This window comes from Mesoplodon densirostris, chromosome 19 (genome assembly GCF_025265405.1).
Source record: "Mesoplodon densirostris isolate mMesDen1 chromosome 19, mMesDen1 primary haplotype, whole genome shotgun sequence".
In the NCBI taxonomy this organism is placed as follows: Eukaryota; Metazoa; Chordata; class Mammalia; order Artiodactyla; family Ziphiidae; genus Mesoplodon; species Mesoplodon densirostris.
Genome location: NC_082679.1, coordinates 32,551,143 through 32,571,567, shown reverse-complemented (window position 1 = coordinate 32,571,567; position 20,425 = coordinate 32,551,143). Strand labels below are relative to the sequence as shown.

Genomic DNA, 20,425 nt, shown 5'->3' with positions numbered 1-20,425 from the left:
CCAGGCCCAAATGATGCACCAGTGTCCTTATAGCTCTTGGTCCTCCCACCTCTGTGCTTTGCTCACTCTGGGCCTCAGTGGGAGGCAACAGGTTGAATAGCATAGACTTTGGACTCCAGTGAACTTGGATTTGAATCCCAGATCTCTATACCTTTGGGCCAGTTATTTAACCTTGGCCTCAGTTTCCCTAACAGCTAAGTGGTGCTGACAATGCACTTAGATCTTGTCGTGAGGAGTACAAATATAGAACTTGGCACAGAGTAAGCCCTAAACTCTGTATAATATGAATGTTATTTATTGAGTACTTACTATATGCCGGGCACTGTACTCTCATCCATCACATGATCCTCTTTATGGAATAGGTACTATTCTTTGTCCCCACTCTTTTGAGATGAAGAGACAGGTTCCAAGAGGTAAACAATTTTCCTAAGATGACTCAGCTACAGGATGGTGGAGCTGTTAATCAAGCCCACATCTTTCTTTCACTTCTTTTGTTGGGACTTACCTATCCTTCAATGCCCACCTCCCTCCAGGTAGCTTTCCACTGTCCCCACAGAACTCTCCAGTCCTCTGAGCTACCAAGGAGCAGCCTGCCTGTGCTCTTGTTTGCTCTCAGCCTAAATGGTGTTCTGTTTCAGCTCATGCGTCCATCCTGTTTTCTCACCAGACTGTGAGTCCTTGCAGGCTTGAGACATCCCTTCACCATTGCCGGACCTCCACCTCTGGCCCAGTGCCTGGCCCAAGTTTGTTGAGTGACTTATTAAAAGAGAGACAATGCATGAGGGAAAGGCACAGGAGAGAAGGCGGCTTTTTACTGAGCTGCCTTAAACCTGGGGAACCCAATGTACCTGGGGCCTTTGGACAGCCTCTGGTCTTACCCATCCCCATCTCAAGACCAGACCCACATTTTGTCCCCTCCCCCCACCTCCAGCCCTAACCACCTCCAAGCTCATCAGTGAATCAGGCAGGTTTTGCTGAAGATAAGACACCCAACAAATCCAGCTCCCCTGATGGGTGGGCCTCCTCTTCTGCAGACCCCTTACTGTGTCTCCTCTCTTCTTCCCCTCCCCCATATGATTTCTAGAATCACCTTCAGTTTCTCAAACCCTTCCCTTCTAGCCCCAAGCTTACAAATTCCACTTCAGCAAAACAGAATATTCCACCAGCTGAACTTACTGTCTTTGAAAAACAGTTTCTCAATCCTCCGTCATTAGTTCACTCACAGCCAGCTCACATCACCCTTCTTTTCAGATTAGAAAAAGGCGACCCCTTTACCTGAGGGAACACAGGAGCCAGCTTGGAGAAGCAGAGTGAGGGCTGGATTTCAGCCCCACTCCTGCCCTCTTGAGGTGCTCTGGGCAGGGCACAAACCTTCAAGCTACGTGTGATGGCCCTAAACTCCCATGCAAACTCATCAAAGTCTTTACCTAAGCAAACAGATCTCCCAGGAACACAAGATGTTTGTGTCCTGCTGATAATTAAAGTTAGATTTTCTCCACATTTTAGCCATGAATTCTTACACAGATCAGAAGGACTGACAGAGCTTGTGTGAGGCCCAGGAAGGGCTGAGGTGTCTCCCCAGCTTGCAGTATAAAAATAGAAACCCACACCCCAGTCCCACCACCCCCCGGCCCACCCGACGCTCTGCTATGTCTCAGTATAACCACATCACATCGGTGCCCTACAGCGCACTCTGTCTGTGGCCCTAATTTTAAATCCCTGCAGTATTAAGAACTTTTGAGATTTTTTAAAAAGCTAATGTTTGTATACCCGGCTATGGAAAAACAAGACTGACATGACCGGGTTTTGCATCACCTACTTACGAACAAACACTTCACCAGTTTGGGTTTTCTTTGCCAGACAAGTGGAGGCACGCCTGTGATCAATCAATTCTTACTGAATTTCTCAAAAGTGGTGTTTCGGTGTTGGAGTCCCAAGTTTGTCAGACATCCAGAGCAGCAGTGAGTGGTAGTTTACAGTATTGTTATCTGCCCAGTGGGGAATGCTTTGGTGCCGGGAGGATCCTTAACTTAATCTCATGTCGCAATTAAGGAAACTGACATTCGGAGAGGGCAGTGGCCTGCCCAGGTCGCACAGTGAGTCAGGGCTGATCTGGAGTCACAGCCCGATCTCCACTTCTCTGCGTTCGCCCACTCATTCATTCATTCACACAATTACCAAGCATCCACTAGGTGGCAGGCGCTGCGGTGGGTACTGGGGACAGAACGCTGCCACAGACCAAGTCCCCGTGATCAAGGCATTCCAGACGGGCACTAAACAAGTAAACAAATAAGCAAAACAATGATAGTTCTTGACGGGGGGTCAAGGAGGGCTGCACAAAGTAGAGACAATCGAGCTGCACCCTGAGGATGAGAAAGAAAAGAGCCTGTCATGGAAGGAACCGAGAGCAGGACGGTGACGGCTGAAGGAATTGCAAGCGCAAAGGCTGTGAAGCACATTTGAGGAACAGAAAGCAGCCCGGATAGCTGGTGTGCGGTAAGTGATGCTGGGAGGGGTGCGAATGAGGTTAAGAAGGGAGCAACCAGCAGATTACGGAGGCCTCAGCGGTGGGGGGGGGGGGCTGGGTTTACTCGGAATGTGGGGGGAAGCCAATGAGGGGTCCAAGCAGGGTGAATTCTAGGGAAGACACCTAGACTCTGACATGCCAGCACTTTCCCTTCCTGAGTTCCCAAGGCCCCTTGGTGCCCCCTCTGGCTTCAATAGTGCAGTGGGGGATGCCCATTCCTGTCCCCCCCCCCAACCATGACAGCGGGGCCCTGCCTGTCCTCGTAGACATATAGAGGTCCTCTGCCACCTCGAGCCCTGTCCTGCAGAGAAAAGCCAACACCCGGCAGGTGGCCAAGTGTGGCCTCTCCTGGTTACTCTGGTCCAGCTAGGTCCTTCCTATGCAGGCCAAACGCTCCTGCACATCTGGGGGTTTCCAAAAAGCATCTCCCACCCTGAGAAGAGGAAGCAGTGGCTTCTACACACTCTTCCCCACGGTTGCTGGTTGTGGGTGAGAGACACACAGGCCTGTAGAGAAGGACTCAGAGTCTACGCTGGCATCTCGCAGGTTCCAGGACCAGGAAAGGACTCAGAGAGGAGGAGAGATGGAGTTCCAGCCTCCCTCTATACAGAACCTGCATCTCCATGCCACACCAGGTGTTCTATGGGGCAGTGCAAGGTGGAGGTGAATGAGATATGGCCCCTGCACCCCAGGGGCTCACCAGCTAGCAGGCCAGAGGCACACTACTGATGCCCCTCCCCCTGAGCTAAACAGACCCTGACATGTGTGGATACTCTTTTTATAACAGTGATGGCACTGCAAAGCAGTGGGATTGGACAGCCATTTCAATAAATAAGGCCAGTAGGTGAACATGTGGGGAAAAAAACATGGACCTCCTACCTCACACCATACACAAAAATCTACGTACTCTAAGGGCATTATACTGCTGCAAGTAAGAAAGGCAAACTAGAAAGGTTTGTAGAATAACAAGAATTGCCCGCCCTTGTACAGTGCTTACTAGATACCAGCACCGTCCTAAGTGCTTTGAGCGTCTTAACTCATCTTACGCCTCACAGTGGCCTGTGAAGTTGCTGCAGAGAGAACGATAAAGGAGTAACGTCCAGGGTCTTACGGTATGACACCAGCTATGAAAGAAGATTGATACAGTTGAATGCTTTAAAGTTGGCAACTTCTATTTATCAAAAGATCCCATTATAAGAGAGTATAACTGCAAACCATAGGATGGGAAAGATATTATAGAGAAGTACATATAACCACATGAATACATAAAGAACACCTACAAACCATAAAGAAAATAAGCCAATCAAAAAAATGAGCAATGGACTTGAACAGACCCTTCACCAAAAAGGATATAAGGATGGCAAATAAGCCCACGAAAAGATGCTCACATCACCAGTCATTAGGGAAATGCAACTAAAAACCATGACGAGATACCACTACACACCCACTGGAATGGCTGAAACAAAAAATATTAACCGTAGCAAGTGTAGGTGAGGATGCAGAACTTCTAGAGCCTTCATACACTGCTGGTGGGATTGCAAAATGACACAACCACTCAGGAAAAGTGTTTGGCATGATTGAGTACAGTTGAAGCTATTCATACTCTGAGACCCAGTCATTTCGCTTCAGATAAATATGTACATTGGATGAATGTGTACGAATAGTCCCAGCAGCACTGATCATGATGGCCCAAACTAGCAACAACCCAAATGTGCATCAATAGACAAAAAAAAAGTACTGATATATTCAAATAATGTAGCAATACAGCAGTAAAAATGAAAAAGCTTTAGCTACACACACAAAAATAGATGAATCTTATTCACATAAATGCTGAATGAAAGAAGCAAAGCACCAAAGCATACAAACAGTATGTGTGGCTCAATTAATATAAAACTCAAAAATGAATAAAATGAAACTATTGTTTTGGGGTCTGTTAGTAGGTGATAAATTACAAAGAAAAGCAAGGGGGCTTCCCTGGTGGCGCAGTGGTTGAGAGTCCGCCTGCCGATGCAGGGGACGCGGGTTCGTGCCCCAGTCCGGGGAGGATCCCATGTGCCGCGGAGCGGCTGGGCCCGTGAGCCATGGCCGCTGAGCCTGCGCGTCCGGAGCCTGTGCTCCGCAGCGGGAGAGGCCACAACAGTGAGAGGCCCGTGTACTGCAGAGAAAAAAGAAAAGAAAAAAAAAAAAAAAAAGAAAAGCAAGGAATTAATCCCCATCAAAATCAGGACTGGGGAGGGAAGGAATCATACATGGTAGACTTCTTGGGGGGGCGGGGTGAGCTGGAGAGGTTTTATTTTTTGTCTTGTTCCAGCCTCCTGCACTCCAGGCCACAATACGGTTGACTACAAATCATGCAACTGCCCAGAGGTTTGGCTTCCCTGGTACTTTCTGTCTGGCATGTGGGATGCAGCTTCCGCCAGAGAAAGGCACTCTGAGTCTACCCGTCCCCAATCCGGCCCTGGCTCTGCATCCCACCAGCTCTCTTCTCCAAGCCTCAGTTTCCCCATCTGTCCTTAGAGCAGGATGGCCCCCATCATGCCCAGCTCACTAGGGTAGGATAATGCACATTAAAGAGCTTTGGGAACTAATGTCCGAAATGCCAGAGATTGTCAAGGACCTTGAGGGTCAGACAGGCTGATGTGGGAACTGAGATCCAGGCCCGCCCTGCCCTGCCAGGTCCTGCCCAGCAGGGCAGCCTCAGACTGTCTGTTAGTTGAGTTCACTACCATCTTTCATCAGCCAATGGGCTGGGGCCACCAGGAGCGGGTCACACAGCTTATTTCCTGTTTTCATACAGGGAACTTAGCAAAGTGGCAGCCACTGGCCTGCTCGCCCAGAGCTTGGAACAGAGAGCTGAAGGGGGCCATGTGACATCCCTCCTGGACCCCTGGACACGCACAGGACCAGAGACCTCAGGTCAGTGTCTGATCTCAAGCTCAGTGGGCCTCTGCCCACCTGTGGCCTGAGCCCCCTCCTCCTGTAACCGTCCCTCGGTACCTCTTGGGGGCAGGGTGGTAGGGAGAAGGGTTGGTGACAGATACGCAGGGCTCCCCTCAGCGCACTGGGGCAGAGCAGGGAGCAGCTCCTCGACCCTCCGTCTCCTCAATGCCTTTTGAAGTGCCAGATGCTTCTCCAACCTCTCCTGAGCCTGGGGAATAATCCACCAAACCTGTGTTTCTCAAAAAGTGGTGCCAGGGAACGCCTGTATCAGCAGAGCCCTCGGGACTGGTGCAAAATGCAGAATCCAGGGCTCACCCCAGGACCTGCTAGATGGGACTCTCTGACGTTGGGAGCAGGAAATCTGCCCCTCGGCACCTCCACTTCCACCCTCGCCCCTGAGGAAGTTCTGATATATGCTCACATTTGGGAGTGTCTAGGATCTTCTGTCTCCTAGGTTGGACCAGGGTGCTTTACTCTGTTGGAGTTTCACCCCTGATGGAATGTCCCCTCCTGCCCCACCAGAGAGGTAGCATGGGCTCTGAAGGGGGCCCTGTGTGCCCATCACGAGAAGGTTGGACATGGCAGGCATCCCTTAGAGGGAGAAGTGATGCTCAGGGCACCTGGGAAGGAAGGAGCAAGGGTGACTGCTCCCGGAGCTGGATGGTGGAGGGGCTGGGCAGCTGCTGTCCACTGGGCCAAGGACAGGCCCCCAAGCCAGGAGGACCAACACTCGTCATATTTTGTTGTAAAGCCTAGAAATCTTTGCTCTGCGGGGTGTAGAGATGGGAGGGAAGGGCCCACAGAACACCATGTACAGCTGTCCCCAGAGAGCTCTTGGAGCCACAGGATTGCTTTCCCCATTTCACAGATGGGGAAACTGAGGACTAGAGACTCCATAGATGCACCAGTGACAACTTTCTCCCTGCCACTTTCCAGTTTCAGCCGATCCCATAAAAGAGAACCTAAGGGAGCTGGCTTTGGCTGCTGAATTTGGTATTTATTCTAAGCTCTGGGTTCATGCTCAGCTTTGCCAGGTCTTTCCTGGAATGCCCAGCCAAGGCCATCATTCCTGGGGTCTCATGGGGTCTCTGGGCAAACAGTGCCCTGCTTCTGACCTGGCACCAGCTGCCTGATCAAGACAGCAGAGCTGGAAGGGCTGGGACCATTGAGGCCAATTCTACTCGCCATCACCCATTTTACAGATGAGCTAACTGAAGCAGGTGCATAGGAGTGCCCACAGGAATCACTGAGCCCCCAAGAGTCCTGGCTACCCAAAGTCCGTTGGATAAGAGTGTGTGGACCACTTGCTATCTTGCCTAGGCACCTACCCGAATATAGGGAACCTGTTCCTAGCCATCCATCATCTAGGACAGGGCTGGTGGCCACACCTCTCAGGTGGGGAAACCGAGGACTGGAGATATTAAATAACTTGCCTACGGACCCACAGTTGGTCAGGACGGAAGGCCTGACTCCTCAGGGGGAGAAAGCTATAGGGTACTCAAGCGTGTGCAGCCCTGGTCCAGCCATGCCCTGCTCTGTGCCTCGGTTTCCCATCTGTATAGGATGAGGCTGGACAGAGAGTCCCTGAGAGCCCCCCACTGGACACCAGCACAGAGCCCCCTGGAGAATGCCCCAGGGTTCCTTTCACCTGACACAGCAAGAGCACATTAAGAAGGAGGTCAGGGGCTTCCCTGGTGGCGCAGTGGTTGAGAGTCCACCTGCCGATGCAGGGGACACGGGTTCATGCCCCGGTCCGGGAAGATCCCACATGCCGTGGAGCGGCTGGGCCCGTGAGCCATGGCTGCTGAGCCTGCGCATCCGGAGCCTGTGCTCCGCAACGGGAGAGGCCACAACAGTGAGAGGCCCGCGTACCGCAAAAAAAAAAAAAAAAAAAAAAAAAAAAAGAGGTCAGGTCACTTGCATCCTTCTTATTTTGAATTTCTGTGTCTAAATGGTACCCCAGCTACTCGCTCCATCTGAGCTGATGTTTTAATTGGCCCTTTTTCTAATTTGTCTCAGACATTTTAACTTGTATTCCAACTTACATCTTCATTCAGTCATTTATTTCGCAAGTATTTCCTAGAGCCTCTATCACGGGTCAGGTACTAATAAAAGGGACGAATACAGTATCTGGTATGTGCGCAGCCCTGATCTGGCACTTCGCACAGTGTGCCTGACTTAACACTCACACCAGCCTCGTGAAGGTTATTGTGTCCCTTTTGTAGGAAACTGAGGCTCAGAGAAGTTAAATAACTTCCAGGCACCAGCTCATCTTGTTCACTTACCTGGGTCACAGACAGAGTTATGCATAAAATGAACCCCAGGACTCCCGCTGCCCACCCTCCCCTGAGTACCAGGGAGAGGATTCTGAAGTCAGACCAGCCTGCGTTTGTGCCCTGCCCACCATTCCCCAGCTCTTCATCCTGGGCAGCTCAAAGTCTCAGTTCTTTTACCATAAAATGGAGACGAAAAACTCCTACCACGCACTGATTCAGATGAAGTGAGAGAGTGGGTGTTGAGTGCAGGGTGTGCAGCCTGCACACCACAGGCATTTGGCTCTGCTGGTGGGTCACGCTCATGAGCCACATGACCTCGGGCTAAACCTCAGTTTCCTTATCTGTTATTCGAGTCACGATAGATTATCGTGGGTGTCAAATCAGATGGTGGGTGTGAAGAGCCTGCATGTATATGAAGTGGGTATAACAAGTTGCTAGTAAATGTTTGCTTAAAGATAAAGAGAGAGAAAAGGGAAGGATACATACCAGCCTCCTTGCTTTGGACACTAAGATTTTATTTACACATGTAATATGAAATGAAATATTGGTTTTTCTGGACAAGCCAGCAACTTTCTCTCAAGTAATCATTAAGCTACTACCTTTGCTTAAAGTCACCTCATTTAAAATTCAGAGCAACTCGATAATATAAGGATCCTAACTCTAAGAGAAGGTTCTGCTCAGCCTTGATCAGTCCAGCAAAGGGCCAGGCCCAGGTTTAGCATATGGCAGTTGGGCGGATGGCTAGGTGAGCAGTGGAGGGCTCAGCAGTGGAGACCCCAGGACCCACCAGGAACCCCAGCACAAGTGGGCACTCACTGTTCTCTCTTGTTTTCCTGGCAGCCTTGGAGCATGGCAACTCCCAAGCACGCCAGGAGCCCTGGATGGACAAGACCCCTAGCCCAGTGCATGGCAGGGACCAAGCCGAAAGCAGCAGCCCCTGGCCCAGACCTCCCACGTCCAGGACCTGAAGAGCACTTAGGTGGGTTTGAGGCTTGGGGCTTGGTCGGGGGGATAGAGGTTTGAAGACATTTGAAATACAAATGTGCATACTTCGGTGGATGCCATGAGAAACAGGGCAGCTCACTTAACTTGTGTTATCCCAAAGTAGACACTGAGACAGGGATTTGGTGCAAGTGGTTTATCCAGGAGACAATGCCAGGAGGTATGGCAGGGGAGTGGGAAACCGAGGAAAGGAAGCGCAGGAAACCAGTACGGGATGTCGATGAAAAGATTACCACTGTGGGCAACTAGGGCTCAGTCCCAATGGAGGTTGTCTGGGAGACCGTATGGATCACACCTTAGAGCTGTCGCAACCCAACGGCGAGGAGGCCAGCCTGCTATCCCCTGGTCCCATCCTCCACTGGCAGAGGTATGCTCCACAGCATGCTGCAATGGCCCAAGAAAGCCCTCGGGGGGAGAGTCCCAGGTGCTTCCAATAGAAGCCAGTGGGATGTTCCAAAACAGTCAATGTCAGTGAGGGGGCATGGCCGGGCACTGACAGTGTCTGCTATAGCGCTAGCTCCTGGAGCAAACGTCTGTCATATGCATGCAACCCTTCAAGATGTGCTGGCTGACCGCCTGCTCTGTTCCTGGCCCTATGCAGGCACTGGGGAAGCAGGAACAATCAAACACCGTGCTGGCCTTCAAGTTTAGTAAGGAAACGGATCTGTAGAAAATAATGTAAGATGCCATGGAAAAGGCACAGGGACAAGGTGGGAGGCTCTTATTCTAACACCAAAGGGCAGTTGAAATGATACATGGGATGGGTCCTGAAGGACATATTGGAGAAGGGCTCCTGGGACACATGTCCCTTGAAATAAAATGTACAGTGGTTTGTGCATTTGGGGAGAGGAAGGATTCTAAGCTTTCCCAAGATTCTCAGAATGGCCTAGGGCTCAAGTGAGGTTTAAGAAACACTGTTAGGGGCTTCCCCCCCGGGTGGCTCAGTGGTTGAGAGTCCGCCTGCCGATGCAGGGGACACGGGTTCGTGCCCTGGTCCGGGAAGATCACACATGCCGTGGAGCGGCTGGGCCCGTGAGCCATGGCCGCTGAGCCTGCGCGTCCGGAGCCTGTGCTCCGCAACGGGAGAGGCCACAACAGTGAGAGGCCCGTGTACCGCAAAGAAGTGGCATGTGCAAGAAAAAGCAGGGAGTGTGGGGAATGAGATGAGAGAGGAAGGGCCCACCAAGCTGAACCTGGAGCCCAGCATCCTCAAAGCTGCCCCCATCGTCCGCTGGTGTGCGCTCAGCCGACAGTAGGGAGGGTGGAAACCCACCAGCCACATCCCTGCTCTTCCGGATCATTGGGTTTCACAACAGCCAGACGTGGACGATGTACCACAGACACACTGCATTTCACAACCAAGAAGGCTCTTGGGGACGCTGGGCTGTTCCAGGTTGCCCATGGTGAGATGGATTCAGCCAGGTTGGGTGTAGGGGTCTGACTAATGCCCGACTGGGCCTATCCAAGGTGGGATGGAGGAGAGGGATATTCACAGCATTTCGATTCCCACGGCTCATCCCAGACAGACCCAGCCATCTCCCCAAGCCCTTGCCCCTAAAGCGCACTGACCTGTGCTAGTCCTTAAGCGCGTGGTCCTTCCAGATGCCCACGGCAGCCAAAGCTCCAACTCCAGCATGACCACGCGGGAGCTGCAGGAGTACTGGCGGACCCAGAAACGCTGCTGGAAGCACGTCAAACTGCTCTTCGAGATCGCTTCCGCCCGCATCGAGGAGGGGAGAGTCTCCAAGTTTGTGGTAAGCAGAGACCAAAAGGTGATGGCGCACCTTCACGGCCTCCTTCCCGGCCCTGGGCAAGGCCGGTGGCCCCTCAGTCTCCCCGACCAGGAAATGGATTGACACACTTTAACTCACAGAAGTCTTCTGGCAAAAAATGGTCCAAAAGTGAGATTTCATGCTCAGCACCGTGAGAATTGGAGAGTCAAGGTGCCTAAGCCTAAGAAGCAAACTGCCCAGTTTAATCCCATGTTACCCGGTATTAGCATCTGTGTCCCTGCTTCATTGCTTTTGATATCCTCATATCATTTTTATTATGTACCTCATTTTTTCTTTAAAGTGGATCACTTTTTAAAAACACTGAATAGATTTATTTCGAAGGGAAATACCTTAAATGGAAAACCAGTATCACACGGCATAAGAAAAGGTCATTATAAAAGTAAATACAAGGAAAGCCCAGGGCTGTTATTAAATTCTAGCTGGTTACCATGGCTGGTGGAAAGCTGGGCTTGGGGCTGTTTTCTTTGGAATGGAATTTCAGCCTATGTTGGGGGAGAGGTTAATGACTATGGAAGAGCCACACAGCCTTTCTTTGCCCCCCACCATTCCCCAAATGGGAGTGGAGTCATAATAATAGCTGACCCTGAGTGCTGACTTCACGTCATGGTTTCAGTGCATTAATTCATTTAATCCTCACTCAGTGAGGCAGGCTACTATCCTCATTCTCTGGATGAGAAAACGGAGGCTCAGAGAGGTTAAAGTACCTACCTAAAACCACACAGCTAGACTGTGGTGGGCTGGAATTATAACCGAGGCAGTCTGTGTCCTTAATCAGCATTCTCTTGAAAGAGAAAAGAATAGTTTCCTTACTTACAACATCACTGCCAGTATATCACCTAAAACCATCTCCCAGGAGTTCCACACCTGGAAAACACAGATCTTATTAATCCAAGCCTCCCAGTTCAGGAACCTGAGGCCCAGTTTTTGTTTTTGTTTTTGTTTTTTTTTCGGTACGTGGGCCTGTCACTGTTGTGGCCTCTCCCGTTGCGGAGCACAGGCTCCGGACACGCAGGCTCAGCGGCCATGGCTCACGGGCCCAGCCGCTCTGTGGTATGTGGGATCCTCCCAGACCGGGGCACGAACCCGTGTCCCCTGCATCGGCAGGCAGAGTCTCAACCACTGCGCCACCAGGGAAGCTCGAGGCCCAGTTTTGACCACGTAAAACCAAGAACACCCCAGGCCCCCCGCACGGCAGTTTCCTGTGTGCCCTTTCGGCCCCAGGATGCCTCCACGTCGCTGTGTTTGTTATTCTCCGGTTGACTCTTGTCACGATTCGCTGTTACAGCTCAGCCAATGCTGATGGCAATTTAAAACAGAATTGCAGATAGCCATCACCCATTTCCAGGGTATGCTTTAAACGATGGTCATCATTATTTTATTTCCCGGGCTCTCTCTGTCCGTTCAAACCCTCCGTGAGGGTGTAGTCAAAGGCCCTCTCTCTTTGCACCGCAGATGTACCAAATCGTCGTCATCCAGACGGGGAGTTTTGACAGCAACAAAGCCATCCTGGAACGGCGTTATTCAGACTTCGAGATGCTCCAGAAGAAACTCCTAAAGACCTTCCGGGAAGAGATCGAAGATGTCGTCTTCCCCAAAAAGCACCTGATGGGGAACTTCACCCCAGAGATGATCTCCGAGCGCAAGCTGGCCCTCAAAGAGTACCTAGGCCTGCTCTACGCCATCCGCTGCGTGCGGCGCTCGCGCGAGTTCATCGATTTCCTCACGCGGCCCGAGCTGAAGGAGGCCTTCGGCTGCCTGCGCGCGGGGCAGTACACCAAGGCCCTGGACATCCTGGTGCACACGGTGCCGCTACAGGAGAAGCTGACGTCCCACTGCCCCGTGATGGTGGTGCCGTCCCTGTGCGCCATGCTGGTGTGCCACCGCGACCTGGAGCGCCCCGCCGAGGCCTTCGCCGCCGGGGAGAGGGCTCTGCAGTGCCTGCAGGCCCGGGAGGGCCACCGTTACTACGCCCCGCTGCTGGACGCCATGGCCCGCCTGGCCTACACGCTGGGCAAGGACTTTGTGTCCCTGCAGAAGAGACTGGAGGAGAACCAGCTCCGGAAGCCCGGCCCCCGGGGCTTCACCCTGAAGGAACTCACTGTCCAAGAGTATCTATACTAGCCACTCCCCGGGGAAGCTTGAGAATTGGGGATCACCATAGCTCGTGGGCTTTTCGGGGTTGATTCTGAGCGGGAAGAGCCACTTTGGGCTCTAGCTTGTGGGATGACTTTGAACAATCCCCTCCTCTGGTCCTCCGTTTCCCCATCTATGTTGAGCGGAGATGCTTCCGGGCATCCTTGGAAGCCTCTGCTTGTGTCCTGTGTCCCCCTGATGCCAGGCCCACTTCGTCTCAAAACCACAAACCCAGCTGCCAAAACACTGGAGAGTCATATCAACCTTACTGGTGTTTCTGTAGGTAGCTGGAGGAGGGGTTTAAACTGCACATCACAGACAAAGCTTAATCCGTTTCCTCAGGCACGTCTCTCTTTAGCTGCCCTGAGTCTTTCCTCTTTGTTCCTCCCACCTCAGCCTTGCTGGCAAATATTCCTACCTATTATCCTAAGTATTCTAGCTCTTCCCTGTCAGGTGTAGGCCCAACTCAGCCAAACAAAAGGTCACCTACTGCTCCTCAAAGCCAGCTTTGTCCCCAGGATGAGCCATATGTCATCCTTTGAAGGGTGAGAGGACCCTGGGCTAGAACCAGCAATCATTGCCTGGGGTTGGTTTTCATTTGTAAGGCAACCGTCCCTTGAATGGCCTTTCTGGATTACGTAGACGTAGCCGTGACAGGAGGTGGGGCCTCTGGGTAGAAGAGATTGAATGCTCGACACCTCCGCATCTGAAGGACAATGGATTGGGATGCCCTTAACCGAAGTCTGCTGTCAGGCCCCCAAGTGAAGTGGATTCTGGACCAATGACCTGGGTTCAGCACAGGGCAGGAGATGATGGTACAGACTGGTTTGGACCCCCTATGCCTATCAGGCTAGTAGTTCCTGAAGACCTAAACCATGTGGCTGAGGTTATTATCAGGGTGAGGCTGTAACTTGGGAACCTTAACCTGGGGCACCACACTGGCCTGAGCCAAGATCTAGCTCAGCAAAGGGCAGCGGACAAGCATTCACTGAAGTACACCGAACGTATTAAACAGCAACAACTGGAGTGGCCCAACCAGGCTCCTTCCTGGAGGTTAGACACAGACTGACACCTTCAGAAAAAGAAAGTTTTCAAGTATCTCAATTTACTCCAGGAGAAGGACACTTTAAGTGGGAGAGATTGGATTTCTTGGAAATCTGGGCAGGTGGATAATTAAAGTGTTAAATGGAAAAATAAAAAGAGCTGCAATTCTTTTGTAATAGTAAAGAAGATCATATTGATTTTACAAGTTCTTTCATCAAATATAAAATGCTACTGTCAACTCTTAGATGCACCAAATATTCACTAAGAAAGAAAAAAATGCCCAACATGGGGAGTTCAGTAGGAATTTCCAGCAAAAAGCTGGAGAGCAAAGAGTTAGCTCCCAGTGTAACGGTCCACGTAAAATAAACCTGCTTTGTAGAAAGGGACAGTGAGGAAAGGCATGAATCAAATTTGACACTGAGTGGAGAGTGTGGACTCTAGAATTGGAACTGCAAACTGGTACTCACCCAGGTTTGGGGCCTAAACACACACAGTGTGGTCCAAAATCCTCAAGCTGAGAAGTCATGGTAAAGAAGTTTCAGATGCAGGTGTTTCAGGTACCTTGCACCACAGATGCAAATTCTCTCTGAAGGAAGTCAGCATAGATCCAGGCCAATAGAGAGGAAGATGCCATTGACTTCAGAGGTGCTAAAGTGTAGGGGGTGGAGGGTGACTGTGCATCTGAAAATCACATATATATGGTATACATGTGTGTGGTGTCGAGAGAGAGGAAAAAACCTTACGTGAGGTAAAAGGGACCTAAGAAATCATATGGGGGAGTTTCCCATCAGTATCCTTAAAGAAGGGCTGGGTATCACAGAATAAGGAAAAGGACTTACTCTGGCTTCTGAAAAGGGCCCACCCACAAAGCACGGCTTCAGGCCTCCCACGTTGTCTCCTCCTGGTGATGCTAGATGCTGCCCTCCCAGTTCTTCTGACGGCCTTGGCCTGTGGGTCCACTGGTGTTTCTTCAGGCCACGCACACTGTGTCTTCATCCACTCCGGGTGTCCGACGGCCTCTCCTCCTGACATCTCCCTTTGCCACAGAAGTCTGAGACCCGCTCATTTCTTGGGTTCCTGGAACAAGTCCTTGAATTCCTCAACCCCCTCCTCTAGGAAGTTTTCCTTGTGGCCCACTGTGACCCCACAAGGGTACCCCACTTCCCTGTTTGCCTGGACCCTCTCCCACCCCACAGTATTGCTAAGTCTTTCTTTTGAGGGAACTCTGGGGTGGTGGCAGCTAGGATTGGACCCTTTTCTCCTGACTTCTCAAAAGTTGAGCCCACAGGACAGGTGAGGGGCACTTGCCCTCAATGCTCAGGGTGGAGCCCTGGACCAGAAGCATCTGTGTCACCTGGAGCTTATGAGACAGGCAGGATTTCAGGCTCCACCATAGACCTTCTGAACCAGAATCTGCATGTTAACAAGATTCCCTCACCCACCTTCTCCTTGCTGCCCCACGAAGGTGATTCCTCTGTACGCAGGTTAAAATTTGAGAAGCCCCATGTTCAATTGACTTGACGGTGGCCTTGAGGAAAACCATCCACAGAGCCTGGGCAGTCTGCCATCTGGGTTCCTCCCTGCCCCACCTCCTCCCAGCCCAGGCCCTCGCCGGTACACATGCTCCAGCCCAGGGCCCGAGCAGCTCTTAGTGGGATCACCATGCCAGCCACACCCACACCCGGGAACCTGCTCTGGGCACTTGGCCCCGGAGCCTGAGGGGGTCCGGTTCACACGAAGGTCTGCTCCAGCAGCCTCTTGCTCCTGCTGAATGTGACACAGAGCCAAAGGTCTCCCTTTGGATGGGATTTGTCATCCTTATGAGACCCCATGCCTGAGATGCTGGCAGGTCTCTTACCCCCAAGCCAGGATGGGGAAACGGTTACTACCAGGGGCTCCCCAGCATTTTTGGAGCCCTACTGTGTGTCTAGGGCTTCTCTGATTACTGGCGGTCCAGCTCTGCCCAAGAGATATTCTTATCCCATTTAACAGACAAGGATACAGGCACCCTGAGAGGTTAAGTGACTTACCCAAGGTCACACAGCCAACAACAGGTAAAGCAGGAAATTAAGTGCAGGCCTGTGTCATCCCCAGCCTGTGCTCTCCTCCCTGAGCCCCACATTGGAGGACTGGGAGGAGAAGGTTGCCGATATGTCCCTGGGGATATGTCCCTTCAAGGGACTTTCACTCCCCTCTGCTTACAGGTGGGGAAACTGAGACCTGGAGAAGGGGCTTTCTCCAGGTCACATGGTGAGACGGGGCAGCTCCAGGACTGGGGTGTCCACATCAAAGTGATATGGTATGGCAGGCAGGGCAGACAGAATAATCCCGGGTTGGGATTCCAAGAGGCCACTGGAGGTCACCCGGCTGGACCTGGGGGGCGCAGGATCAGTACTGAGGCCTGAGCCAGGGCGGCTAGCCTGCTAGCCAGGAGGCTCTGTTCAGGGTGGGCTCCAGCCCCACTGCCTACATTCCCTTAGCTCAGCAATGGTCTCCTAGCTGGAACTCTGCTTTGGAGCAGCAAATCCAGCTCCAGTTCCACTTGCTAGGGACAGGAAGCTCCCACCGTGTCCCCAGCCAGACCCTCCTGGGCTCCTCCAGAGCTTCCTGTCCTCCTCCAGCTGCCTTCCCAGAATCCTCCCTGGGGGCCCCAACAGCACTGCCATCTGTTCTAGCATACACTAGCCATCTTCCTTCTGGCAGTCTCCTTTGACTCATGTAAATGCATTTGAAAAAGAAACTTCCTATTACAACCCTCCATGGAAAATCAGATTCACCTGCTATAATGAGACGGTAGCTATAAAAATAAGCACAATGAAACCTCTCGCTGTTATTACACCTCTGCGGCCTTTGTCTGAGACAGGCCTTGAGTCTGAGGCCGTCAGAAGTCCTCTGTTAAAAGAGACAGAGACAAGCCTTAGAGACCTGTTAGCACCACGTTGAGACTGCTCTCTGATTTACTCAGAAGGGATGGAAAATACCGCAAAGGGAAATAAGCTTCTAACCGCATGGCCTAGATCATCCGATGTTCTCTGTACGTTGTCTCAGACTAGTTGGGGCCTTGCTCCCTCTCCTGGGCCCCATGGCCCTGGGCCCCATCCCATGCTCTGTATCAGCCCTGCTTGATCAGTCGTGGGCCTGGTTTCGGCTTTGGCTGACATCCTTGGTTTTCCTCACCCCACCTGGGAGGTGGCACCCAGGCTCCAGCTCTGGGCTTCACACCCTGACATCAGGTAAGACCCACAAATGGAAGGAGAGTTCTGGTTCGGTCAAAGCCAGAACCTGCAGCATGTCCTCTACTTGGTGTCACTGTGTCCCCTGGTAAGAGCCAAAAAAATGCCCCTCCCTGGAAAAGGCCCTGGAAAAGGCCTTGCACAAGCCCTACCAGCACAGTCAGCAGAATAGGGCCCCTCACCAGCCTTACCCATACGCCATGTACATTCTCCTCTCTCAGTAAACAACGATTGATGATGTTCCTACTCTATGCCAGACCCTGTGAAGAGCTGGGGACACAGTGGTGAACAGGACAGATTGGGTCCCTGTCCTCATGGAGCTGAAACATCAGAAGGGAGACACTTGCAGAGCAAACTGAAGCTGGGACAGAATGGTCTCCCTCAGCCAGATGGTCAGGGAGGGCTTCTCGGAGGAGGAGGTGTTTAAGGGAGCCATAGGGGAGGCTGAGGAGGCAGCCACCGCAGCGTGGGGAGGGGAGAATTTTAAGCAGAGGGAAAGCGGAAGCACAGCTCTGAGGCAGGAACTTCCTCTGTCCCCAGGGAGCAACAGCCCAGGCCCGGGCCCAGGAGAGGGGCAGGGAGGCCCTGGACATCCCTTCCTCTGGCTGTGCCTGCTGAGAGGAAGGGTTCCAGGTGCTGACAGAAAGCCGCCTGGCAAGTGCATCTGTGCCGTGGCCCGTCTCCAGTAACTGGCTCGTTGCAACGTGAATGAGCTGGGAGCTCGTGTTTAGGGCACTCGGATCCTTTGGGTTTACGAGTGACAGAAAGCCAGGATAATCTGACAAAGAGAAATGTATTCTCTGAAAAGCCCAGGAATAGATTAGCTTCAAGTCAAGTTGGAGCCCAAAACTCAAACCGTGACCTCTACATCTTGCTTTCTTTCTCGCTTTCACTTTCTCTCTAAATTTCTCTTTCCTCGGCTTAGCCTTCTCTCTCAACAAGCACTCCTCCTGGTGACAAGATGGCTGTAGCAGCACCAGCCTCATAGGCTCCTTCTCGGCAACTCCACAGGAGCCCCCTTCAGGGCTCCTGTGAAGCCCGGGTCTGTAGGATGTGTAGGAATCGCCCACCTACATGCCCTTTCCTGAGGAGCCCAGGCAGGGCAGACCACAATGAACTCCCCCGGCCTTCACCAGAAATCGGTCTCCACATACTGTTTTGTAATCTGCTTTAAAAAATTTTTTATTAAACTTAATTTTTTTTTAGAGCAGTCTTAGTTTCCACAGCAAGATGGAGTGGAAGGTGCAGATAGTTCTCATACCCCTGCCCCCGCACATGCATCGCCTTCCCACCAGAGTGGGGCATTTGTTACAACTGATGAACCTACGGTGACGTATCATTGGCACTCAGAGTCCGCAGTTTACATTAGGGTTCACCCTTGGTATTGTACATTCTATGAGTTTGGACAAATGTACGCACCATTATAATATACTGAGTGTGATAAAGTATGATTAGAGAAGAATTAAATTTTTCCTGTATACCATGAGCATTTTCCTGGAATATATGATATTTTCCCATGCTATTTTTAATAACACTGATTTCTAACGTATGTGCCACCGCTGTTTTAACTGTCTTGTAAGGTTCCAGATTTTCCTAACTACAGGCAGCATTGCAGCCAATGCCTCGATCCAGTGTCTTTTTCGTATTTGTGCTCTCTGAAGGCAATTTCCAGCAGTGGTATTTCTTTTTTTTTTTTTTTTTTTTTGCGGTACGCGGGCCTCTCCCTGTTGTGGCCTCTCCCGCTGCGGAGCACAGGCTCCGGACGCGCAGGCTCAGCGGCCATGGCTCACGGGCCCAGCCGCTCCGCGGCATGTGGGATCTTCCCAGACCGGGGCACGAATCCGTGTCCCCTGCGTCGGCAGGCGGACTCTCAACCACTGCGCCACCAGGGAAGCCCAGCAGTGGTATTTCTGAATCATAAACACTGTTAGTGATTTTGATAATACTAATTTCCCTCTCTCCTTAGAGTCTGTACTAACCCACCCCTCCAGCAGCTAAGTGTGAGAGATGCCATTTCCCTGAACCTTCCGTAACACTGGATGTTAGCATTTTTAAACTATTTTCAATGTGATCATGAGAAGTGGTTTCCACGGTTTAATGTGCATTTCCTCCTTTCTGGTGAGTATGAGCATTTTTCATAGGATTCCTGGTCGTTTTTATGGTGCTGAAAGTTGTAAAAATGTTTCTTTTCCCCTTTCCATCAGCCACTTCTGGAAGGAGGCGGGACCTGGGGAGGATCTATTCCGCAATTTTAAAAAAAATGGCCAGCAGATGGCGCTGCCGCACTGGCGGCACCGAAAGCTTCGCGGGCTGCGCTGGCGAAACGGCATTTAAACAAATAGGAGGGAAATTGAGCGTTTCTTTCAACAGAGAAAAAACAAGACTGAAAAACCGTTGGAAGGGGTTTGAAATAATGCTGAAACGAAAGAGCTTTGCTGGGAAAGCTCTGATGCTTCGCTGCCTCTTCACTGCACTTCCCACCGCTCGTGTTGTTTGGGGTACCCGGGCGACCCCCACTTGCGGTTCAGGACGTCACTTCTCGATTTCTGCTCCCTCATCCTCTTCCTCCAGCTCACAACCCAGAGGGGCGGAAGGAAGCCTCCTCGCCGCCGCCCCTCCACCTCCTCGATCAGCAGGAGGCAGTGAAACCGCAACTCCTAACAGAATGGGCCGCATGAAAATAGCAGCAGCGCGCAGAGCCTCCAGGAGCAGGACCGCACCCACTGTGGCCGGACGTTTGGTCCGCTGGCTTCTGAGGGAGAGGGCTGGACTAAGCCTCCCTCCGTATGGGAGGAGGGTCCTTCTCCAATATCGGGGTGGGGGCGTGGGCACCCACAAAAGCCCTGCCACGTGGCTTTCCAGGAGGGAGGCCTTGGGTGTCACGCCTCTCCCCAGATCCCACCTCCCATCTCTTTTTTTTTTTTAATATGATTTATTCATTGTTAATTGTTCGTATCGTTTTTTTGTTTTTTGTTTTGTTCGTTTGTTTGTTTTGTGGTACACGGGCCTCTCACTGTTGTGGCCTCTCCCATTGCAGAGCACAGGCTCTGGATGCGCAGGCTCAGCAGCCATGGCTCACGGGCCCAGCCACTCCGCAGCATGTGGGATCTTCCCGGACCGGGGCACGAACCTGTGTCCCCTGCATCGGCAGGCGGACTCTCAACCACTGCGCCACCAGGGAAGCCCCCACCTCCCATCTCTTGAGGACCCCGATGGTGCTGGGGACTTCCCATCCATCTGCCTGCGGAACTGGAGGAGGGGGAGGGGTAGCATAACGTGACTTCTTTTTACCATTAAATACCTGGGCCCCCGGTCTCGAGACTGGTGGTAAAGCGTGGGTTGAATGAGTAAGTAAATGGAAGGAAGGAAGAGGGGAGAGAGTGAGAGGATAAAGAAGAGTCTACCATGCTTGTTAGAGTGTAAATTGGTACAACTCTGGGGAAAACCATCTGGCGCCATCTACTGAAGCTGAACATA

At 51.8% G+C, this 20,425-nt stretch overlaps 1 protein-coding gene across 2 annotated transcripts; it reads left to right on the top strand.

The window, feature by feature from the left end:
- The first annotated feature begins 8,592 nt into the window (after positions 1-8,592).
- Positions 8,593-12,659, top strand: SNX20 (sorting nexin 20). 2 transcript variants are annotated; one of them, XM_060085428.1, is made up of 4 exons: positions 8,593-8,722; positions 10,348-10,499; positions 11,991-12,061; positions 12,554-12,659. In XM_060085428.1, the coding sequence occupies exons 1-4, from the start codon at positions 8,593-8,595 to the stop codon at positions 12,657-12,659; spliced, it is 459 nt and encodes a 152-aa protein (XP_059941411.1). The 2 variants fall into 2 exon arrangements, with proteins under 2 accessions (XP_059941411.1, XP_059941410.1); XM_060085427.1 differs by having other exon boundaries at positions 11,991-12,659.
- The last annotated feature ends 7,766 nt before the right edge of the window (positions 12,660-20,425 follow it).